General features: G+C 42.7%; 1 protein-coding gene and 1 long non-coding RNA gene across 2 annotated transcripts in view; one reads left to right on the top strand and one right to left on the bottom strand.

Annotated features, from left to right (window-relative positions):
- LOC308570341 overlaps positions 1-25,261 on the top strand; it is a 153,039-nt gene that overhangs the window by 25,742 nt on the left and 102,036 nt on the right. The gene's annotated exons all lie outside the window — the stretch shown is intronic.
- The window catches only part of SCRN1 (secernin 1), a 30,754-nt gene continuing 6,208 nt past the window's right edge, over positions 716-25,261 (bottom strand). Inside the window, exons 2-9 of the mRNA XM_081164792.1 lie at positions 19,432-19,591; positions 18,011-18,192; positions 14,160-14,362; positions 10,514-10,708; positions 9,878-10,043; positions 7,550-7,730; positions 4,736-4,895; positions 716-4,491 (exon numbers count right to left, since the gene is read on the bottom strand). Of these exons, the coding sequence (XP_081020918.1) occupies positions 4,737-4,895; positions 7,550-7,730; positions 9,878-10,043; positions 10,514-10,708; positions 14,160-14,362; positions 18,011-18,192; positions 19,432-19,590 (1,245 nt within the window). The 5' untranslated portion in view covers position 19,591 and the 3' untranslated portion in view covers positions 716-4,491; position 4,736. The remainder of the gene's footprint in view (positions 4,492-4,735; positions 4,896-7,549; positions 7,731-9,877; positions 10,044-10,513; positions 10,709-14,159; positions 14,363-18,010; positions 18,193-19,431; positions 19,592-25,261) is intronic.

The raw sequence follows: 25,261 nt of genomic DNA, 5'->3' as shown, positions 1-25,261 counted from the left end.
AAAATACGGTACTTAAATGTTGTTTAAGAAGTGGGAAAGAGCAACGTAACACCAGTTCTTTTGGCTAGCTTTAACACACAAGTTCCTAGTGCGCTTATGATGCAGCAGCAACCAGAAAACGGGGGCATCAGTCTGCATTAGGGAATAAAGATGAGCAGGTTGTGGGGGCTTAATGATTCTTGATTTTGAAATAAGGGAGCAAGCATCCATATTTGTCTCCTTGACTACTGAACTCTGCCCATTTTGTCTCTAGCAGGGAGAAAGAATTGCAAAATGGGAGTCCGTATGCACCTAGCAAAATAGCAGCAAAGTATTTCTGTGAACTGGATATTTAAAAACAAAGAAGTGTTCTCAATAGTATGAAAAATACCATGTGATTTCATTTTAAAATGCCATGCGAAATGTAACTTCATCTTTTTTCTTCTCTTTGAGCCTGTTAAGTCAGTCAATGGTTGAAAAGTGCTTCCATTTAGATCTGCATATATTAAATTACCATCAAACACATGTTTTGCTTACTAAAATTTTACAATGGATGCTGAGATCTATTTCAGATTCCCCCTGTATATAAAAACTTACTAGATTTGGTAGAAAACACTGAGGGCCAGAGCTTGCATTGGTAACCAAGAGACAGTGTCTAATTCTGTAGTAATTTTTATCCTTAGGATTTATTCTTCACTGGAGGAAAGTGTACAGAAGTATTTAGCCACTCAAGAGATTACTCTGTGCAGAAACCATTTTATTAGTTTTGTCAATCAGCATTGTCTAATACACGAATCCCAGATGATTGCAAACCCATACATATTAGTTCCCACGAGAAATATGTAAACAAAGATTTACAGATTCTGACTCAATTGAATGCTGTTCATGCCAACATATCTTGGGTGAGGCAGAAGGGCCATTTTTTCTCAACGTACCCCAAGCCTTTGGTTAGCGTGTAACGCAGGAGTGGAGAACATATGGCCCTCCAGCTGCACTCCAACTCCCATTGTCCCTAGCAAGCATGGCCAATGTGCAGGGATGATGGGAGTTGTAGTTCAGCAACAGCTGGTGGGCCAAAGGTTCCCTCCATCTGCTATAGAGGAAACTACAGAAACCAAATGCACTTTTATTGCCTTCTAGTCTGTCTAAGATTCACCAAGCCCTATAATTTCCAATTGCTTTTTGTTGCCTCTTCTGTGGATTGAAATAAGCAGTAACATGTAAACTTACTTTATATTTTAGGCATTTGATTTAGAAACTGTGCGCGCACATGCACTTCTGACATAGTATTTGAGTAATGAGGGATTTACATGGGCTTCACAAAGATGCAACCAAGGAGGAGGTAAATCGGCTGAGTCTCAAGTTAGTTTCTGAAAGGAAGACCAAAGAGAAGAGCTATCCTACAACTCTTGCACTTGCTTCTATCTCCTCCTCAGTTGCCAGGTTCTTCCAGAAATTACACTTACACTGAAAGTTCAAGATCTCTGTGTTGTTCAGCAATGGACTACGTCTGAGTTTTCCCCTCTTAAAAATTAAGGGTTGTGAACACACACATCTCACTTGGTGGTAGGAAATTTTTCTGTGCAGAATCAGAGCCCTGACATTTTAATCTACAGGACTAGCACCATAGTTTCTAGAATTTAATCATGTTTGCTTGATACTTACAGGTGTATGATTGCTCTCGTCCTTTTTTTAAGAACAGAAGCAATGATCCGGAGCAAAGGCTTACATACATTTCAAGCAGAGTTTGATTTCCACTTTAACCATGTCTGATGTTAATCTACACAACACTGACAACAAAGCAAACCACACAAAGGAAGACAGATTCAACATGAACATAACAATCAGGGAAGAGTATCATGTTTATCCTCAGCCATTTCACACAATTTCACGATGCCAATAATTTAGATTCCCCATGTAAGGAAAAGAGAGATTCACATTGTACATTAGTTTTGTTCTGCCACAATCATGGGATCAGAGGCGCACATCCCTTGGCAAGGAGCTGCATATTGCCTCAAAATGTTGTAAGCCAGGGGGGTTGGCAAGGTTTACCTCACCTGGGCCGGTTCACTCCAGCGGAGATCCCTCTGTGGGCTGGATCACGAGTGTGAGCGCACCCGCTTGCAATTTCCTGCACCACAGAAGTGAGTCCCCGTGCTGCACTGCGCCTGTGCAAAGCGGGTGGTTCGGTGGCCTGTTAAACAACCCCCGTGGTCCTTAGGTTGGCGACCCTTGTTGTAAGGCAACCCTGCTACATTTGGGACACCCTGAACACCCTGCTGAGTGGGTCCCTGGTATCTTTGCCCCCAAAACCCTATCCTGATTGGCATCACTGAGGACTCCCAAACCTTTTAATAGTTGTGTTAAGAGAGAACATTTCAACAGGTATGGCGTAGGGCTGGGCAATATATTGGCCGTAACAGGCTTGAAGTCCATATCGTTATATCTGTTTCATAATTTTTGACTAGGCAATATATTACAAATCATGATTTGTGTGCACGCTATGCCAAAATCACACTGTGGGGGAAAACCATGAAGTCAGCCAATGCCTCTACATAGCTCCATATACTTCAGACATTGAGATGTATTGGTATATTGTGATATTTAGTTGGTGGTACATCACAATGTTGAAAGCCATGTATTACCCAGCCTTAGCATGGCCTTTACTTACGCAAAAGTGTGCACAGGGTTACAGCGTCAGAGCTCATCAGGAAAATGTATAAGACCTCACAATTAGCTTTTAAACTATAAATAGTTAGATGTACAGTGATCTATTTTGCATTGCCTATGAAATGTAATTGAACACAAAACAGTTGCTGTAATTAGTGATTTAAATGATCATCTAACAAACATCAAGGGGGAGGAGAAGGACCATCTTATCTGAGTGAGGAACTGGCAGGGTGAGTTTGGGCAAGGGTGGAAAGGAAATGCAGGACTTCCACCTCTAGGCACCCCCACTGAGGAGTTGCTCCTCCTGGCAGGAAAGAGAAGCAGGAGCCAAGTTGCCTGGATGCGCCTCCTCCTAGTTTGGAGAGGAACCTCACGGGCAGCAGGGCAGCCTTCAGAATTCCCATCCTGGACAGCACCAGCACCCTCTGTCGGCTTCTGCAAATGCACTTGCTCTCTCGTCTGCCTGGCCCTGTGCTTCTAGCAAGAATGCCAGGCTGTGAGCGACGGCACCCTTCTCCAGATTTGGCTTGTCCAGCCCCCTGCCTCTGGCTCTTCCCAAAATGCTTGCGAACTAGAGGAAGTGACTGTTGCTCAAGCTCATTGCCACTGCAGCCTTTCCCGACTCGCTAACTTTGACTGACAGATGGTGGGGAGAGGGAAGGAAGAGAGCACTGGTGCTTCCAGCCTGCCAGGAGGGTAGACTCAATATTCTGAAAGCCCTCTCTCTTGCTGGGTGCTGCAACATCCAAAAGGGGCCTAGCATCCCTTCCTCTCCCGCACTGATTTTTGCATGTCCCCACACCCCCCCCCCCGGTCCTGCGCCCCTCGCAGGGGCCAGTTTCACCACCCCCTAGGTATGCCTCTGTACATTTTTCGACTTAAGTCCCAAAGACAGCACAAAGGAACAATGAAATCTACTGCCTACCATCAGTCCCAGCCAGCATGACCAGCAGGCAAGAATGATCAGAATTGTGTTTCCAACTACACATGGAGAGCCGTAAGTTCCCCATCCTTGGTGGAAGCAAATTATCTGAACAAATTCTGGTCATTTCGCTGGAACAATTGCCTTTCCTAAGCAGCTATGGTACAGTTCCCACAACCAAATTAAGGTTCTTGATCTTACCTTCAGCTGTAAGCTTGCTTCTCTCTCTAAATGCTTAGGCCAATTCACACTGTTCAGAACTCTATTTTGGGGAGAAATTGATTATTTAAATGCAATCTTCGCAGCCTGATATGCAGCAATATGGAACGATAGGTGTGAGAAGCAAAAAAAGGAGGAAAAGCTACTAGCCCAATATGAGCATAGGTGAGGCAGCACACAGCTCAATAGACCCAACTCTAAATCACCAGAACTAGAACAAGTGAGAAGCTTATTCCACTGTTTACATTTATCCCATTAACAAGGCCCATTTTTCGGCTCATCATTTCTTTGTGGCAAAACTCTTTAGGAGCACACATGTACCTGCTGTATTTTTTCCTTTTACATGTGGATCAAACTTTTCAGGCAAAACTTTTCAGGCTTATTTTGATTTGCAATACTGAGAACTACATGGACTGTGGCTATTTGTCGTTCTTAGTTTCGGTGACCCAGATGAATGAAGAAACAATCTGCATTACATTAGCCAGCATGCACACCGTCAGTGAAGGCCCTCTTTCCATAACACACACAGGAGGAAAATAAAAGGGGGAAAGGAATGTGTTAATTGGATACAGCTACTAAGGAACTTTTCTCTAAAAAGAGGGAAATTTCCTCCAAAAATTCGGCAATATGGCGAGAATATCTTTCAAGGCCTGAAGAGCTTTATGGTCTTCTTATGTGAAGGCTAAAGGTGTCTATGGTCACTGCAATGAGAAAAAGCAAAGCTTTAATATTCACTGTTAATTACAAATACAAGTTTAAATGCAGGGTGGGAATATCCAAATCCATTAGGAGACTTTGCAAAATAACCACAACTTATAAAACGCCAGGTTCTTATTCGCAATTGCAGATTTGGGAGTGAGATACAAAGAGACGGGACCAAACATTAAGCCAACTTATATTTCTAAAAAAAGTAGTTATTGGTATGAGGATATAAAAAGGACTCACTTCACTTGAAGAACTTAATTTCTGTATCAACACAGTCATAGAAAAGGTCCTCTACTTCAGAAGGATCAAGAACCTCCGAGCTGGTAATGATGCTCTCCATTGCGTCCAAGCCTTGCTTTTCAAGGTCTAACATGGTTCTTCTCAACTTCTCTCCTTTTTCCTACAAAAATTAAGGGCCAGCATGAAACACCTATGAAGTGTCTGAAAGCTTGATCCAACAAAATCGTCTCAAAACTTGTATGTGCACCCATGTTTTAAGTTCAAGGATAACTTAGGGGCTTTATCTGCTGTGCCGTTGCACAAACATAGCACAACAGTCAAACCACAGCAGTACCTCTGTTGAGTTTAGAAATACCAGTTCCAGAAAAAAGGATGCTTTCGCCCACAGATCATGTTGAAATAAAAACAAACAGCCTAGTTTACATATTCCTTTCTCTCTGCAATGAGGGGTGGAGTATGTGAATTTAAGATTCGAGGAAGGAGATTTTAAACATTACACTATAACTCTAGGTGGTGTTTTTTCTGTGGGTCAGTCCAGCAGCACTGGGGTAAATGTTTAACGTCCCTCAACCATGTAGGCAGGCTTATCACAGCCAATTCTGTGGGAGAGAAGCACAGACTCCTACGTTTATCACCCTCAAAGTTTTATCAGTACTGAGGGGGAAAGGATGAACAAGAATGTGCCTTAAGAAGAATGGTAACATTTACTGGACTTAAAAAATAGCCTAGAGGCCATTTTTGCTTCATACAACAAGTGGGACTGCAACAAAATGTTGCGGTGTAGAGGCTTCCTTGTCAGACAAGTGCTTTTCTTGCACGATACTTGCCCCGCCACAATGTCTAGTCTACCTTCCACACTGGCTGTTTGGGGCTTTCCTTCCCTTTTTGGGATTTATTTTTTTCCGAAGCATCTTTTGTACTACTGCAAACCTTTTGAGGGTCCCCCTCACCAATGCCTACTTGGGTATGGGTGGTGCCACTTCACCCATATTAAGGATCTATACTTGGAAAATGAGAATGCCAGATAGCTGGAATGAGATTTGGAATAAAGCTTCCTCATATGACTTTCTTGCTGGATCCATTACAACTAATTTATGTATTGCTGGAGAGGAAACTCATTCACTTACACTGTACACTTTGTCAAACTGGCAGATTATCAATTTCAGTTTTCAACAGATAATGGTTTAACCCTCAAGACTACTGCGCTGGCTGTCTTCCAGACCTCAGCTACAAGTATCTCCTCCTAAATACTTCCCGAAGAAACTTATTTCCCAACAGCCAACGGGCCTTTCAACAAAATATCTCATTGCAACATCTGCACTTTGGGACCCCCCCTTAACTTATTTGGAGAAATCCAAGGGGTGCCCCATCACTCGGGCATCTGGAAATTTGAATGCAAGCATTAAAGAACGGAAATGTCAAAAGGACTGCCTCCTCTTCCATGAACCTGCCCAAGCACCATGTTATTCCTAAGGGCTTGCTCTGCCCCTTCCTCATCAGAGGTAAGGTGGGTGGTGACCAGATACATAGCCCTATCTTTGAAATTCCTTCCCCTAGGGCAGGGATTGGGAGCCTGTGGTTCCTCAGATATTGTTGGCTTTCAACTCCCATCAAGCCCTACCAACATGGCCACTGTTTAGGGGTGATGCAACATCTGAAGGGACGAATATCAGGCTCCCCATCTTTGCCGGGGTCTTCCTCATGCAGTTCTTGGAGCCAAGTACCGTATTTTTGGCTCCATAGGGCGCACCGGACCATAGGGTGCACCTAGTTTTTAGAGGGGGAAATCAAGAAAAAAAATCTTCTTTCCCCCTCAACCCCAAAGAGCAGCGTACAGGCTGTGCGAAACGTCTCCTTGCCGGAGGGGTTGCGCACGGCTATGGCACAAGCCAAGACAGCGAGCGGAGAAGAGGAGACCCTTCTGTTTCTCCTCTGGCTTCGCAGGACAGGCGCCTCACTGCGAAGCGAGAGGAGGAACAGAAGGAGACCCTTCTGTTCCTCCTCTGGCTTCCAGGCAGGTGCGTGGCTGAAGCTTTTGGAGCGCAGCGGGACCTTGCGCTGCACTCCAAAGGCTTTGGGTTCCTTTGGCTGAAGCCGGGAGAGTCTTGCTTTCCAAGCTTCAGCTAAAGGAACCCAAAGCCTTCGGAGCGCAGCGCAAGGAGCCTGCATTCACTCCATAGGACGCACACACATTTCCCCTTAATTTTTGGAGGGGAAAAAGTGTGTCCTATAAAGCGAAAAATACGGTATTTCTTACATGTCCAGGTTTTTAGATGTATCTAACACTGGAATTTCGTCAGCTCTGCTGCTTACCTTGCATTAGGAGTTGTTGCTTCCTAGTATGCAGTTTGACTACTACATGTTCTTATATAGCTGAGCAGCATGATAACAGGTCAATGCAATAAATTTAGAGCTGAACTACATTTTCAGAAAGACCACGTGCCACAGCAGTTCCTGAATTGTAGTGCTACAAAATGCAAGAGGACTGAATGATGCCTTTAAGTGCATCTGGGTGCCAGGGGGGAAGGAGGGGGAGAATTCTGCGCACAGAAAACTAGCACTTTAGGAGGGAAAGAAGGTTAAAAATATTTCAGGTGTGGATTTTCACAGGCAAGGTTATTTTGAGGTGATGGAGATTTTGTACTTGTTGCTCAGATATGAAATATCCTCTCTTTTTAAAGTTTACAGTGACCTAAAAGGGTATCTGACTGAATTTCAAGGGCTCAGGAGGAACGAAACAGAACACAAAATGTAATTTCCCCAGATCTTCATTTTTTTGTTTTTCACTGGTGTATTTTCAGAGTGCTGGTTTACCTGCTCATTCTCCATGACGGATCGCGCCCACTCGTGTGCTTTATACAATTCATGTCTACGGTCTGGTTTCTCCTGGAACCGGGGGATTTTTTTCACAGGATCATCACTACCAAAAATGGGTGACTGTACTTTTGATACTAATTTTACATTATCGACGAAGATAAAAGGTTTAAATATGGACCTGAAAGAGATCAGAGGAATCACCAATTGTTAGCTAAGGCTACATTTTATATTATCGCCTAGCAGTTTGCTCAGCTTGTTTTTAAAAAGGAAAGAAAAGAAAAATTATCACACAAACTTTGATGTGTTGCACAAAATAACTGGGCCATCTGAAAAGAGGCATTAACAGTAACACAGAGACAAAAGCCATAAAACAGACTACACTTACTTTTAAACATATATACTAAATCAGTTCCTTCTCACTGTTTGCAGATTAGGACTTCTCTTTCCTTTGACTGTTAGGGAATAAGCCAGTCTATGCCATGAAGAATAGCTCAGCAAATATATATTATTTTAATCCTGAAATATTCTGCACAGAGCTGTTCTTAAAAATTAGAATAGATGCACAATGTGTTTAGCAACATTTACAAGACAATGATGCTGTTTTAAAGAAATGCCTGTACAAATTGGTATGTTCAAATCTTCTTTGTCTCCTTTACTCTGGGGCTCCATTAAGATATTTTAGATGAGATCTGTAACACGCTTTCAGTAAACAGGGAAGAACCAGCATTTGTGGTTCACTGACGTTTTCTTTTGAAGTGCTAAAACTTTTTAGGCAGATTTGCATACATTTTCACTTCTCTAGCTCTGAGGAGAATTTTTTTTAATACGAATAAATTGCACCAAAAAGGGAAGACCAGGAAACTGGAATAACAGCAAATCTCCTTCCGAATAATAAAATGCAGCTTTCCTTGAGAAGGAAAGCAAGCAAGTTAAATTAACTGTACTGCTTTCTGCTCATCCTTTTGCTTTTCAACCCTTTCATTTATGGAAGATATTACATTAAAGGGGTTTGCTTCTACTCAGAATCTCCCTTCCATTATTGAAGGCGGGACTCTGAACAAGCAATAAATGCCACAAGGAGGATTAAAGGGTAAGACCTACTGTATGGAATGCTAATGAAGAACTATTGATCTTTTCATCAGGAATTGCAAAATGGCTGCTATTTCCCCCAAATACTTTAGAGAGTAAATTGAGGTTCTCATCAACTGCAGCCAGTAGAAGAGCTGTGAACCCTTGTCCTGAAAATGACAAGAATGATCGAAAGAATTGCATTGACAGAAAACAAAGGATATGGCGACTCAAAAGTGCTTCACTTTACACCGATGTTCTTAAATAGTGTTGAGTGAAGTTAGGTGCGTAACCAAAAACAATCCACTACATTCACATTTGCTTTTCTTAGGGAAACTTAACAATCTATTCAATATATGATCCAGTATTCTCTCCTGTTAGAGGTCTTATCCACACTTAAGGAACAAGCCTTATGACCTATAGACTATTAGGTAAAACTCTCTATACAGCAGAAGTAAACATTCAAAGATGTCTCAGTGCAAATATTCCGATGGAGGGGAGAAGTAGGAAAGGACTGGCAGAAGAGAGATCTTGATGAACTATTTTGCATGCAGTTTACAGCAAATGGATTAGCAGAGTGTGAATAAATGCTGATGCAGTTAAAAAACAGAATGCAGCTCTAGCTCTCGGGCTCAAAATGGTAGATACGAAAGCAGTAAATAGCTCCGATGCAGCAGGAGCCACTGTAGGAATTTCTGCTGAGTCAACGTTGCTTCTACGTACTTAGTCAAAGGCAGGATGAAACAGGCTAATAGGGTTCTGCCGTAGGTCAGATGGCCTTCTCAGTAGTGGCACCCACCCTGTGGAACGCCCTCCCATCAGATGTCAAAGAGAAAAACAACTATCAAACTTTTAGAAGACATCTAAAGGCAGCCCTGTTTAGGGAAGCTTTTAATGTTTAATAGATTATTGTATTTTAGTGTTTTGTTGGAAGCTGCCCAGAGAGGTTGGGGAATCCCAGCCAGATGGGCAGGGTATAAATAAATTATATTATTATTATTATTATTAGATCAGCTGACTCGCTTGCCGTTTTGCTTTCCCAACCTGCCTTATGCATCTAGACTGAGGGCAGCGACTGCAGAAATGGGTTTAGGCAAAGAAGGGACCCTTTGATTGCTTCCCTGCATCGATTAACTTTGCATCAGAAAACAATGTGGAATTAGCCCGATAAATAAGTTTTTAAAATGTAAAACTAGAAACTAATTTTTGAGGCTTGAAAAAGTACTGGCAGCCTGCCAGGCACTTTCTCCAATATACCTTGATGGATCTGGTGTGCCGGTAAAATAATGGATGCACGGGGAACTAAGATTCTGAGGTAATACGGACACCATGCTTGATGTAGTAAGAAAAGACTCTGAATCCACACATATACCACCAGACTTATCCCGCAAGATGTCAATCATCATTTCCACAGTGACAGCGCCTGGAAAAATATCAAAATAGAGGCATTAACAGGGTAATAAATTTAGGTCTCTCCTACACTGCCGCTCCCACACTGGGCAGAGGGTTGGGTTCAATGGTGGGGTCCCTTCCTAGTCTGTAACTTAAACTGGTTAATCCCGTAAAGGGGGGGGGGCAAGGATCTCTAATTGTTAATAAGTGATCAAAGTTTTGCTAACATTTACACCATCAGAGGCACTGATGCTTCCATAGGTCTATTGGCTGGAAGGCAGCCAAAGATCTCAAAGTCTCTCTCACTTACAAGAACATGTATCTCTGAAGTATCACTTATACACAGAATACACTCAAGGTCTATACAACGTTTTCCTTCCAAAAAAGGAAATGCATAATCTTACCAACAGAAGTGACATTTTCAAAACTCAGTTCACGCACACTTTTGGCTACAAACTCATTTATCAAAAGTGGAGGAGTAGTGGTGGATTTTCTACATACCTTCTTGCTTCTCTAGGCTCTCCTTTGCCAAACAACAATCTGAATGGTTATCAGCCTGAGAAAATACTTGAGAAAAGTTGAACTCTGTATCTGCAGTCCACCACCCTTGACTTTCCGCGTAACGTCTAAGCTCAGGGTGCTCTGCATCGATCTTTGTAGTTAAGGAAAGCTGGTTGCAAATGCACTTGACTCCCTCTATGAAAAAAAATTCATATATTCTATTGTCGTTCATTAAATGCAAATTTAAGCTGAATCTATTTTACATCGTGCAATATCAATCAATTGGGCATGCAGAGATCACGAAATGCGGGTGGCAAAATTCATTTCCGTGGTACTGTGATGGGATCACCATTCTCAAAGACTTTCGAGGATTATTTGTAAATAACGTGCAGAGTGAATCAGGCATCATCACACCTGATCGTCAGTCTTACAAAAGACAGAGGCCTGGATCCAGACTAAGTCAATGAGCCAAGTTAGTCATGACTTAGTTGAGCTGAAATTTTATTTATTTCAACTGGAACTAACATAGTTCGCTTCAAATGCAATATGCTAATGTAGAGGACAAGAGCAAGAAAGAAGTAGCTCGTCTCTAACCGTAAGCCCATTAGCTCTGTGAACCAACACACTGCCTTTCATGAAGCAGAGATGATCATTCAATGCAGCATGAAGTCTTCCTTCTACCCCAATGGAGCAGCAAAGTGCAGTAGTTATCTTCCCAACCGCCCCCAAAGGGATCTTAAAAGAGACAAGGACCACCTCTGTGCAACAAACTCACAAGGGAAACCTACAGAAATAATTACCAACATGTATCTGTGTTGGTGCAGTCCAAATAATTGGTGCATATCGCTTTTCTAAGACATATCCCTTTTCTAGGACAGATTCAAGAGAACACTTGTCTCTTTCAGTATAAGACCATATAGTGTTACCAAAATTACCGTATTTTTCGCTCTATAACACGCACCCGACCATAACACGCACATAATTTTTAGAGGAGGAAAACGGGGGAAAAAATATTCTAAACGAAACAGTGGATGTATGATTTTTGTGGTTCATGCTGTGGCCACAGACATGTGATCTGATGGTGAGTTTGGGGTAGCCCAATGCAAAAATCCTGAGGATCCATGTGGATCCATGCTTTGTAACCATGTTTTTGCACCACTGCGGCCCCAGGCAACAGTGGGTGCGTGATTTTTTTGGTGCAGGCTGTAGCCATGGACATGCTATGTGATCTGATGGTGAATTTGGGTTGACCCAGCGCAAAAATCCTGAGGATCCGTGTGGATCCGTGCTTTGTAACCACGTTTTAAGTGGGGAGGGAAGGAAAATCACTCAAGGGACAAGGAACACGCGTGGGGTGGGTGGAGAAGGATGCTGCTAATAATGCAGGCGAGGGGTATAAGGGGAGAAGGCTCCTCTCCTCTCCCGCTTTGCTCCTTTAAAGGCTCTGCTTCTCTCCCTCCTCCCCGGCTCACTGAAAAACTTTGCTGCTATTTAGCCAGCTGAGTGGGGAGAAGAGAGGGACAGAGAGCCTGCTTGCGAAAAACTTTGCTGCTATTTAGCGAGCTGTTCTCTCCCTCCTCCCCAGCTCGCTGAAAAAAACAGCTCCGGACTCGTGTAAGCGGCTCCTCTCCTCTCCCGCTTTGCTCCTTTAAAGAAGCAGGCTCTCTGTCCCTCTCTCCTCCCCACTCAGTGGCTCTTATCCCACTTTGCTGTTTCAAAACGAGCCACGGAGGAGGGAAGGAAGGGGAACCATGGATCCTCTGCTCACGACTGCAGCAGGTCCCCCCGCCATCCGTAGGCATTCGCTCCATAACACACACAGACATTTCCCCTTACTTTCTAGGAGGAAAAAAGTGAGTGTTATGGTGCAAAAAATACGGTAACTTACTAGTCGCTGAGGATGCTACTACAGTGGTGCCTCGCAAGACGAAATTAATCTGTTCCGCGAGTCTCTTCGTCTAGCGGTTTTTTCGTCTTGCGAAGCAACCCTATTAGCGGCTTAGCGCTATTAGCGGTTTAGCGGCTATTAAAGGCTTAGCGGCTTAGCGGCTAAAAGGCTATTAGCGGCTTAGCGGCTTAGAAAAAGGGGGGAAGCGGGAAAAAATTGGAACACTTGCAAGACGTTTTCGTCTTGCAAAGCAAGCCCATAGGGAAAATCGTCTTGTGAAGCAGCTCAAAAAGGGAAAACCCTTGCGTCTAGCGGGTTTTCCGTCTTGCGAGGCATTCGTCTTGCGGGGCACCACTGTACATTCTAGAAAAACAGACTCGAGAGCAAAACATGAAGTCTACCTTACACCTGTGGCGTCATAGGAATGCAGAAAGCTGCCTTATTTATAGGAAGTCAGAGTATTTGTCCATCAAACCAAGTATTGTCTACTCTGACTGGAGGTAGCTCTCCAGGGGTCTCAACTAGAGGTCTTTCCCAACAGCTGCCACACGATCATTTTAAACTGGAGATCAATGCAGCAATCCTGTCCACACTTACCTATGAGTGAGCCCCACTGAATTCCACAAGACTTGTTTCTGAGTAGGCATGATGAGGATTGCCCTGTTAGCATGCTGGCCAAGGACTATGGTCAGATACAGTCCTATATGCAAACAGAACAAGTCCACCTTCCTTTCAGTGGAAGTGCTCACATTACTGTGTGTGCAAAAAAGTGTCAGCCATTGAAACAGGCATCCCCAACCTGCAGCTCTCCAGATGTATTGGCCTACAACTCCCATGACCCCTAGCTAACAGAACCAGTGGTCAGGGATGATGGGAATTGTAGTCCAAAACATCTGGGGGGCCGAAGGTTGGGGATGCCTGCATTGAAACAAACTAGAGAACATATACCATTCCTGTAGAGCAGGCTTCCTCAAACTCGGCCCTACAGATGTTTTTGGCCTACAACTCCCATGATCCCTAGCTAGTAGGACCAGTGGTCAGGGATGATGGGAACTGTAGTCTCAAAACATCTGGAGGGCTGAGTTTGAGGAAGCCTGCTGTAGAGGCTCCATATGAGCATGAGGGTATACGAAGAACTGAGCAAAAACGGGTTTGGATAAGGCCAGTTGCACAATTTGTCTTAAAACTTAAAAATGATTTCTATGTACACTTACAAGCCGGAACAAATTTGCGCGTGGGAGACTTAAATTTGATGGTGCACCATTTTAAAGGTTCAGTGAATGTCAGCGACAATCTGAAGCTGACATGAAAATGTCAGCAAGTCAGAGAGCCACAATTTCAAGGGACAGATGTGAAAGTAATGTGCACAATTAACCTTGAATGGGAGAACAAGACCTGCAGATAGAAAAGATCTTTGGTCAATCAACTGTTATTTCTGCTTGAGTGAGAAAAACAAAACTCCACACAGGCAGAAACAGATTTCCTTACGCATAAAAAGCGTTCTGAATCCTGACATAAAATTCAACCAAGTCAATATGTTAGAAACTTCCAGAAATTGTCCTTAAGGTTGACAATTAAAAACAGCAACACAAAACCTGCTTTAAATGGCATACTACCGTTACAATCTGGAAAGCAGGAACAAACATTAAATGGAAATAGGAAATCCATTCATGAACAACTCATCATCGCCATGGCAAATGTTCATGTACTCAATCGCTTCCTCATAAATAGCAGGTTGGGATAAAAATTACAACGGACCTGTAATGTTCTCTGCTGCCCAGTGTTTCCCAACAGTCTCCAAGACCCAAGCTTCTTTTCTGTCCGCTATCAGATACGCAGTCTGGAAAGCATGGCATACACTCCCATCTTCGTAATAATTGCCTCCTTGGCCATGCTCTTCCAACAGAGAGACAATGACATCCAAGGCTTCTTTAGCTGTTCCACCCCTTTCTAGACCAAGCCTGGGGAGGGAACCAAAGGAGGTGGGGAAGAAGCAACTCAACTACAGCAACAATGGAAGGCCATGTCAAAGCAAGCTTACCAGCCTGACAAATGGTAAAACGAAATCTAGAACAAGATCATCATTTGGTTAAGTGATCATGAACCCGACTCCCAAAGCCCCATTAAAAGGTAAAGGCTCCCTGGACGGTTAAGTCCAGTCAAAGGCAAGTATGGGGTGCGGCGCTCATCTCGCTTTCAGGCCGAGGGAGCTGGCGTTTGTCCACAGTTTCTGGGCCATGTGGCCAGCATGACTAAACTGCTTCTGGTGCAACGGGACACCGTGATGGAAACCAGAGCGCACAGAAACACCGTTTACCTTCCCACCGCAGTGGTACCTATTTATCTACTTGCACTGGCATGCTTTTGAAGTGTTAGGTTGGCAGGAGCTGGGACCGAGCAATGGGAGCTCACCCCATCGCAGGGATTCAAACTGCCAACCTTCTGACTGGCAAGTTCAAGAGGCTCAGTGGTTTAGACCACAGCGCCACCCGCGTCCTCATTATCCCTACCGGAACAATCAATTTAGTTTATAATATTTGCATCCCATTACCACACTTAGTTCATGAACACTAAGATACGTAGTAAAGCACTAACATACAAGAACATACAACACTGTATTATTTATTTATTTTTAGTAGTAGTAGTAGTATTCAGTGGACTAAGCCTTTGACAGGGTCGTCCTGTTGGCTCTGCAGGCTATTAGGGAAGATTTATTTTGTAGTAGCTTGAGGACAGTTGTCACAACTGTACCATTAAAATGGTTTGAAATGGGCAATAGTTTTCATTTTCATCATAGCGTCCTGCTGTGACATGGAACAAGATATTTTGGTTCAAAATGAACCAGTGGTCCACTTTTCTTTGAATATAAACTCTTGTGCGGTGTAGTTGGTTTTTAAATTGTGCCTGTATATTCTTTAGGGCAGGAAAAGGGACTTAAGATGTCTATGTGCTCCGTTTTGCCCTGCCCCACCACCAATTTACTAAATCAAAACAGAATGTTAGTAGATAACATTCCTAGGAAGCTGGAAAATGCAGAGGAATTGTCACAGGGTGAAATAAGGGAACTGGACCTTCTGATGGACATAACTTAACCTTGGTCCTGTATACCTGAAGGAGTGTCTCCACCCCCATTGTTCAGCCCGGACACTGAGGTCCAGCACCGAGGGCCTTTTGGCGGTTCCCTCCCTGCGAGAAGTGAAGTTACAGGGAACCAATGCTGTATTGTGTTTTTAATATTTGGTTGGAAGCCGCCCAGAGTAGCTGGGGAAACCCAGCCAGATGGGTCGGGTATATTATTATTATTATTATTATTATTATTATTATTATTATTATTATTATCATCATCATCATCATCATCATCATCATCATTATACCTCACCCTGCCTTCTATAACCTAATTAAAATTAGCTCCTTTAGTAAGGACCAAAGCAAACTCTTATTAGAAAGTTACATTTCAAACATCCATAAGTTTGATTAATATTGGCCTGCTGTTGCCATTAGGGAATTAATCCCAGAACCCATTCATGCTGGAGTATTTGGATATAAGCCGATTTATTCCCATTAAAGTCAGTGACTGCCAGTCTCCTGCTGTTTTTAAGTTCGAAAAGCAAAATGGATTTGTGAATAATAAAAGTGCCTCCTGTTCATAACAAAGTGGGCAGATAAAAGAAGATTCCAGCGTAGAAATCTGCATTGATTGAAGAATGGAAAAGAGGAGCTTAATGTACAAAAAAACCCAGCTTATTAAATATACTTCTAATCAGTCATGTGATGAATTGATCTTCTAACTAAACTGAACGGGATACAACTGTGTTTTCCCAAAGGAGGATTCAAATCTTGCTAGGACAGTTATAAGACCTGCACGCTTGAGAACTGCTTGCAACGGGGAGAATTCATGCAAAAAGAGAGAATCAGGCAGACCCAATCAGCTTGCTTAGCAGTCTTGCTTGACAGCTTGTCAGATGTCAAACAGATAAACAACTATTTGACTTTCAGAAGACATCTGAAGGCAGCCCTGTTCTGGGAAGTTTTTAATGGCTGATGGTTTACTGTGTTTTTAATATTTTGTCAGGAACTGCCCAGAGTGACTGGGGCAACCCAATCAGATGGGCGGCATATAAATAATAAAATTATTATTATTATTATTATTATTATTATTATTATTATTATTAGCTCCAACAACAGCCTATAGCCCTATTGTATTTTCTAGCATGGAAGCCAGTCTCATTTCTTTTCCACCCTTTCCTTCTTAGTGTCTCTTTTCCAGCCATAATAGTTCTTACTGACATTAAGCTAATCTCGCTGTACTATACAAACAAGACTGGCCAGAGGAACCATGTCAATCAAGCTGGGCTAGAATAAAACGATTTTCTGGAGCTCATTCGTCAGCACTTGAGTCAACGGCAAATGGCTTTCCATTGGAATGCATGAGATGCAGTATGCCTGACAATGATTTAATTATTCCAGAGTCCCCGGTCCCCCACCTCCCCGCCTTGAAGCACACAAGCAAGAATTCTAAGTCACAGTAGGCTGTTTTGAAAATGAAGACTAAAATGAAGCTCATGGGCTGTACAGATTTACAAAGCAACTGCTGCTTTTAAAAGCACATTAGGTTGTCTTCCGACTTTTTGCATCTTGGAAGATCCCCTTTTTTTTATAATAGGAGTGCCCAATTATTACTTTAAAGTTTGTGTACCGTGCTCGCCATTCCCAGAGTTTCAAGACCAAAGGATACATCACATACAATGCTAAAAGGCACAGAGACATGGCAGTTCATGTATTAAAGATGAAAAGAAACACTTGCATTGTACTTCATGTGTAAAAGCGCACAGTGTTTTTCCATATGTGGACCAAAATGGTGATGTTACCAAGAGGAGGGTTTGATTTTCTGCTGATATTTCGTACAGCTGATTCATTGCTCAGAACACTTATCAGGCTAAACAACCCATCCACCATGTTGTTGTTAATCACCCACGGGGTGGATTTGATTTAAATCAAACCCATTTAAATCACTAGTTGGTAAGACTTGATTTAAACAATTTTTTGACAGAAAGACTCATTTTTGCTGGTATAACCTTAATACTTACAACCAGATGAAGGTTTCATTTTTGAAATAATAAATTTTCAGAGTAGTTTTTACAGTTTTTACTGATTTGGTTATGCTATCAGAAATACATATACTGATCATTATGAAATTATTGTGAGGTTTAATAAGTTAACTGTTTATAATTGGACAACTTTTCTGCTGTATGTTATTGGAAGGGGGAAAATAATCATTTGCTTAGTAACAATTTATTGAACTAAAACAATAACATTATAGCATATGTATCCATTTTTGTTAACTGATGTGATTAAACAATTAAAAAAAACTTAGACTGACTTTTAGCACACATGAAAAACTTAAAACAAATCCTTATTTCCTGATGAATAGCCTTTGGACTACAATGTAACTTAAACAGAAAACTATATTTAGAAAGATTTTTACTCCAAAAGTTTTTTTTTTAAAAAAACAACCATTTAAATATAAAAAGAAACAGATTTAAATTGTTTTTAAAAATCCTTTTTTTAAAAAAAAAAATCATTGATTTTCATCCACCCTGATCACCCACCTGACAAGATCCATTCCTAGGAGAGCTTCAGTTTCTGAGGCTGGTTCTTTGGTGATAATGGCTTCATTGGTAATGAAGACTCCATGTTCATTTGCCCCCATTTCTGCCCCCCAAAGCCAGGAAGGTCTGCTCAGGGCGACAGCGTTGGTCTTGGGCACCTGGTCAATCTCAATGTATGTGCACTACAGTGGGGGAAGAGGGAGACAAGACCTCACTGAATCAGATTACATTTCTCCATAGAAAGTACAGTGTTATCATATTGACATGTCACCACAGAAAGATTTTTACTTGCCACAGGTAAGTGGCAACTTACAAACTCGTTTTAGTGTATCCCAAAGGATCTCTCACCAGCCCCAAAGGTTACCCAATTCTAGCTGCAAAACTGACCATGAATACACAAAAGATACAGTGGTGCCCCGCAAGACGAATGCCTCGCAAGACGAAAAACCCGCTAGACGAAAGGGTTTTCCGTTTTTCGATGCACTTCGCAAGACGAATTTCCCTATGGGCTTGCTTCGCAAGACAAAAACGTCTTGCGAGTCTTGCGATTTTTTTCGCTCCCCCCCTTTTTCTAAGCCGCTAAGCCGCTAATAGCCTTTTAGCCGCTAAGCCTTTAATAGCCGCTAAACCGCTAATAGCGCTAAGCCGCTAATAGGGTTGCTTCGCAAGACGAAAAAAACCGCTAGACGAAGAGACTCGCGGAACGGATTATTTTCGTCTTGCGAGGCACCACTGTACCGGACAAAAATAAAATACAGGCAAACATGTCACTTTCCATTGGATTTCAACATGTACTGGTAGAGGAGCGATGCATGAATTTCTAGCACTAGGAGAGAAAAATCCATTTGATTTTATGACAGATGTTTTATATCAAATACGCAGCTGGTTATGATAAGCAGGTTCTCTAATGAAAGCATATACTGTATGTTCAAAAATATGTCAGTCCTTAAAAAAAAGGGGAGCCTTCATAAGGGGAGCAGAAAGGCAAGAGTATGTGTATCTCTGTTTCTGTAGATTCTGGAATAATCTTTCATCAGAAAGCAGAATATGCCGTTTTTCTGACTAAAGTCTTTGTTGTATAAACTGCAGTTTGACCCAGCTGCTGTTAGACTGGCAGTGCCTGGATTGAAAGTACAGAAAAAGAGAATGGTCATTATGAAAACAAAAGGAAAGTGACTTGTGACTTGGATAACTCCAAGGTATTTGTGAGCCAAAGATAACAGGCTTATTTTAAGATTCCTGTTTTCAATTGATGTATAAATTTGCACTATCAGGTAAATGGATCCAAAGGTGAGAACAGGTGAAAAGAGAACAGAGCAACATGCCATTTTACAATATTGACTGTGAGAGTCTATATGTCACATCTGACAAACACGCCCTTTGTCAAACCCACAAATTAAGTACAAAATAAAGCTGTTTACCTCAACTTTGCATCCTGGATCATGAGTAGCAGCAGCAAAATAAACTATTTCCTGTACCTCGTCCCTGGGCCGTGCAGAATTTTTCCCAATGACCACAAGGCCATCTTTAGTGTGTGGTGGGAACGCAACAAAACAGTAACTGGGAGGTGCCAGAGCCATCCTAGAGAAAAAGGGACATTTTAGGATCATAAGAAACTGCCTTATTCCAGGCCATTTTATTTCTCCATTTAGCCAGGGCTGGTCCAAAACATTTTGCCGCCTGAAGCGATGCAGTAAAATCGAGCCTTTCTCACAGGGCATTGTGCCCAAGGCTGATCAAGTTATTTTGACCCCTGAGGCAGAAAATCCCACAATCACCCCTCTTGCTGGCAGCAAAAACAGAATAAGAAAGAACAATTTTCCGCCTCTTTACAAGACACGGTATCTCTTCAGCATGCCTAATGATAGGGCAGGCCATACAGCTACCCCAGTACTGCATTTGCTGTCTGACAAGCAGCTCTTTGGGGTATTAGGAAGAGAAAGGCCTTTCCCATCATCCGATTCTTTTAAGTGGTGATGCCAGGATTAAACATGGGATCTCCAAGATACACAAAGGATTTGCTCTTCCACTGAACTACAGACTCTCCCCAAATTGGTTAACTTGACCAAACTGGCATTTGTCTGGTTGCTATTCTTGTCTCACCAGCTAAATAATCCTATTTTAATGAAAGAAAGCCATCCAAAATAGACTTACTGCAGCTCAGTAAACAAAGTCCTTTGAGTGTGAAAGGAGAATGATGGAAGAATTAGTGGAGAGAATAGTGGGATCTGCTTTAATAATTAAAACAGACTATTTTCTCTTATAAACAACTATACCCAGGTACAGTATAGCCAGGTAAAATGTACCATATTTTTCACCCTATAGGACGCACTTTTTCCCCTCCAAAAATGAAGGGGAAATCTGTGTGCGTCCTATGGGGCGAATACAGTCTTTCGCTGAAGCTTGGAGAGCGAGAGGGGTCGGTGCGCACCGACCCCTCTCGCTCTCCAGGCTTCAGGAAGCTATCAGCAAGCCTGGGCAGCCCTGTGGGAGTTCCCACAGGGCTCCCTAGGCTGCGGATAGCAGCCAGCTGCACAGAGCGAGGGGGCACGCTGAAGCAGAGCACCCCGTGCGCCGGGCAGACATCGGCCAGCCCCACAAGCTTGGGGGACAGCGGGGAGGCACAGCGCCGCCATCCCGCTGTTCCCCAACCTGGTTTTGGGGGGTAAATAAAGGGGGGAAATTTCCTTTATTTCCCCCCCAAAAAACTAGGTGCGTCCTATGGGACGGAGCATCCTATGGGACGAAAAATACTGTGCTTCCTAACTCAATTTTTTTTGGCAGAGAGATAAGCAAGGATTTTTAAGTACCACAAACGTGCCACACCTGAGACAAGGTTATTTGGAAAAATAACTGGGGCTCCCTTATAATCTCAGCCCCACCAATTAACTGACTGAAGCTTTAATGCACTTAAGTCTACTTGTTTCCATTAATTAACGTCTGCAGCCCTAATTGGATATACATTAGCAGAAAGCTGTGTGTTAGTTCTTTTACTGTCTTAACTTCCTCAACAGAGAATTGTCTTAAAGAATTGGAGAATACCTGACACATCTTGTGCTATTAGTGACCAACTGCCACAAAACTCTGGACCAATATTTTGGCTCAGTTGACACATGACGTCAAATCATGATTTACAACCAGCTGCCATTGGTGGTGGAACCTGAGAACTCCAAATGTGTGGCAATAAATCATGCTTAATGATTGAAGTCCTCAAAAAACACCCATTTATTGCTGTCTTCTCATGATTTAAAGACTGCAATTGGGGTGTTGGTATCTTTGATGGCATTCTATCTTTAACTGTTCCTGAAGTTTTAGGATTTTTCTGGGCTGCGTGTTTTGATTTTATCACTGGATACTGTTATTAACGCTTTTGTTTTGGGGTTTAAAATTTATTATGCCTTAGGTATTGCTGGAAGCTGCCTTGAATAGGCTGTGTCCCAGAAAGATGGTTTATTAAAATGTCTTTAACAGTAAAGAAAAGACAACAAGAATAAGGCACTTTGGGTCAAAGTGGGCTGCAAACCATAGTTTGGTATAATGTCTGAAATGGCAACTGGTTATTTATCCATCACACTTCAAAGCATCTCAGAGTGATTTACATTAATTTGAACCAATATTCAAATTGGTACTAATACAATTAAAATGAAACAAAAGTAACGGGCTCCGTTACTTCCGGGCTCCGTAACGGGCTCCGTTACTTCCGGGTTGCCACGGAGCGCAACCCGAAAATACTTATCCTGAAGCATATTTATCCCGAGGTATGACTGTAGTCAGAATGCTGAGCAGAAGGAATCTGAAAGCAGAAATGGAGTTCCAACTTATTTGCTCTTGTGTCTGTTAGCAAAAAAACACATTTTGGGGGCTCTAAGTTTAGCTTGGCATGATATTCAAAATGGGCCTTTGACAAAATAGGTTGGCCTCTTCATTGTCATCACACAAACACAACCCTATGCACAATTCAGTGTTTAACTATATTGCAACATCACCAATTATTTGATGCACTTTTACATTTCAGTGACACCTTAAGTAGGGGCGGGGGCGGGGGGAGGAATCCTTACCAAGTTCCTTGCGTTGGCCATGCTATTTAATAGAATTTGCCCTATGAGCTAGTGCCATCACAGAGCAAGCTTCCAGCCTCTGATCCAACATAAATAAAAATGGCCTCAGCTCACACAGCAAGGATGCGGACTATGACATTCACCACTGGGATGAATGCTGATTCCTCTAGTATTATTGCAACAGCTAGAGAAGCTGTGTTTCCCCAGCCACAAATTGCTCATTGTGTACAATACAAAGCATCACTCACTTTTTAAAAGCTTGATGGGTATGCTGCTTGTGATTATATCCCTTGTCTCAAAAGGCATAAATCCACAGAATGAGGAGACTGATACATCTTTCAAAAATCCCAGGAGAGCTGAACTGTATTATTCATGCACAGTTAATTAGCTCCAAGACACAATTTTAGCAGGTTGCTTTGATATAGATCTTATCAGACAAGACAATGGTCAGAATGCAATATCCAATTCCCTTGAGACTACCTGAAGTGACAACTTTCAAGTGATTTCTCACCGTCTAGTGCTTCTTGATGAAAATTAATCTCAAGGGAATTTGGCTGTATGCTGCTATTTTTGCTGCTGTTTGTGCAGCTAATGCCTTTTCAGTTACTATGCCAATGTGCTTAAAATAGGCTGGCATGCCGAAGAGTAAATAGCTTTGATTAACATGTAAAATGAATTCTTTGTAAGACATTTCAGTGAGCCTAAATGAGGGAAATTTATTTATTTATTAAAATAAGAACCGCCGTCAAGAGCTCATCTGTACAGATACTCAGGGCTGTCTCCCGGACTTGTGACTTGCCAGCCATAGCATGAACTGAGGACTGCTATTGTGGGAAGTGGACAGCAAACTTTTATTTTTCTTTCCTTTATACATATATCTGCATGAATGCAAGGCTGCATTCTCTGACTTGTGACAAGCACAAGGTATGCTGTGAGACTTGGCAAGTCGACAACCCCTCGTGCTGCTTCTCAGGTTGTTCATATGTATATTAAAAGTGTCTAATTCTCAGCTCTAATGACTTTTAATTAGAGTGTGTTTAGTCTGCTTCCATTATACGCTGAAAGATGTGCAGGCAGGGCTGGTAAAATCAGCACATATTTTTAGCCCGGGAAATAGGTCAATACTTTGCAATGGTTTGCGCCGAAACAATGAGATTGCAAGCAGAGGTGGTGGGTGGGAGAGCTGGGGTTTTGTCTACCAAATTGCCTTTTGTTTCAGATGGCTAGAGCCATTAGCTTCTGGTGCAAATACAGTCACTAGGAAACAGCCCACAAAAAAAGCCCAACCATGTGTGGGAAAAGCCAGTCTTGCTTTGCAATCTGAACAATTGCTTACTGGACTGAATGGGAGGGTGGTCTTTAAACACTTTCCCCACATGCTTTTCTAATTTGGGGCCCTTTGTTTCCATGAAACAACCTTGAGGTGCTCCTTACTACCTGCTGCACGTTGGGGAACATTCAGGCATGCATATTAAAAACAAACCTAGACTAATTAGTTAAGAACCATATGCTGGTATAAATGGCTTGGGTTATACGGAAGGCTCCTCCCCCCCTCCCCCGGATCAGTATCCTCTGTTCATGTTTCTTGAGCAGTAGCAAAAGGCATAAGCTTTGCAGGAAAGCATTTGTTCAAAGGAGACTCATTTTTCCTATTAAAAGAACTTAAGGCAGGTGGGAGCATTTCTGCTGGGAGAAAAGCCTGCATGATGAAACAATAAATCACAGCTCTGCTACCTCTTACATTCCCCTTCAGGCAGAATGCAAGTATAAATAGTACGACTGGGTTACCATTTTCTTTATTAAATATGAATATTTCAAAGTGACTTGAATTCTTAATGCATCTGTGGTTGCCAACCCCAAATGCTCTAAAAGAGAGATTCAGAATCTCCACATTCTAAAGGGATCTTCTTGTGCACAGTAATACATATCGACTATCTTTGTAAATACACAGGCCCCGATTCAGACACAGAATCACAGAATTGTAGAGTCGGAAGGGACCACGAGGGTCATCTAGTCCAAACCTCTGCAGTACAGTTATCTTTTGCCCAACATGGGGCTCAAACCCACGACCCTAAGGTTAAGAATCTCATACTCTACCAACTCTCCACGCTCACCATCCTTCAGCCGCACTCTCACTATAGGGTGACCCAATGCAGACAGTCAGGAATCCTCTGGGAACTGCATAAAAAGGCGCTGTGGTCTAAACTCTAAACCACAGAGCCCAGGGCTTGCAGATCAGAAGGTCGGCGGTTCGAATCCCCGTGACGGGGTGAGCGCCCATTGCTCAGTCCCTGCTCCTGCCAACCTAGCAGTTCGAAAGCACCTCAAAGTGCAAGTAGATAAATAGGAACCGCTCCGGCGGGAAGGTAAACGGCGTTTCCGTGCGCTGCTCTGGTTCTCCAGAAGCGGCTTAGTCATGCTGGCCACATGACCCGGAAGCTGTATTCCGGCTCTCTCGGCCTATAGAGCAAGATGAGCGCCGCAACCCCAGAGTTGGCCACGACTGGACCTAAAGGTCAGGGGTCCCTTTACCTTACCTCCAATATCAAGCAGCTGCACCATCTTTGAATTTCAAGGCTACGCAGAAATGTGGCAGCTCTTCAGCAGTACACTGAAGATCCCCTGCAGAAGCACTACAGCCCCTATACCCCAGCATCTTCCAGAAACAGTGCAAAACTTTGGATGGGGCTACAGTCTCACCCAGTATAATTTAAGGAAGGGGGGATTTTCCCTTGTCAGTCAAAAAGACTTACAGAACAGCTTACAAATGTCAGCTATAAAACAGTCCCTGACCTCATGCTAAAAGGACATAACAAAAGGGAAAAGGAACTGGGAGAGAGGAAGAAAAAAAGGCTACAGAATCTTAGGTTACAACATTCTACAGTAGTACCTCTGATTATGAACTTAATTCGTTCCGGAGGTCTGTTCTTAATCTGCAACCGTTTTAACCTGAGGTACCACTTTAGCTAATGGGGCCTCCCGCTGCCACCGTGTGATTTCTGTTCTCATCCTGAGGTAAAGTTCTTAACCCGAGATACAACTTCCAGGTTAGCAGAGGCTGTAACTCGAAGTGTTTGTAACCCAAGGTACCACTGTAGTTCTGATGATGCTCACACACTGATGGTAAGTCAAGAGTTTCTGACTTCCTGTGAACCAATCAATAGCATACTCATGCTGCCTAAACACTGCCAAT

Source organism: Podarcis bocagei, assembly GCF_964188305.1.
Source record: "Podarcis bocagei genome assembly, chromosome: 12".
NCBI classification, from domain to species: Eukaryota; Metazoa; Chordata; class Lepidosauria; order Squamata; family Lacertidae; genus Podarcis; species Podarcis bocagei.
Note: the sequence above shows the minus strand (reverse complement) of the source record. Positions and strands in the feature narration are given on the sequence as shown.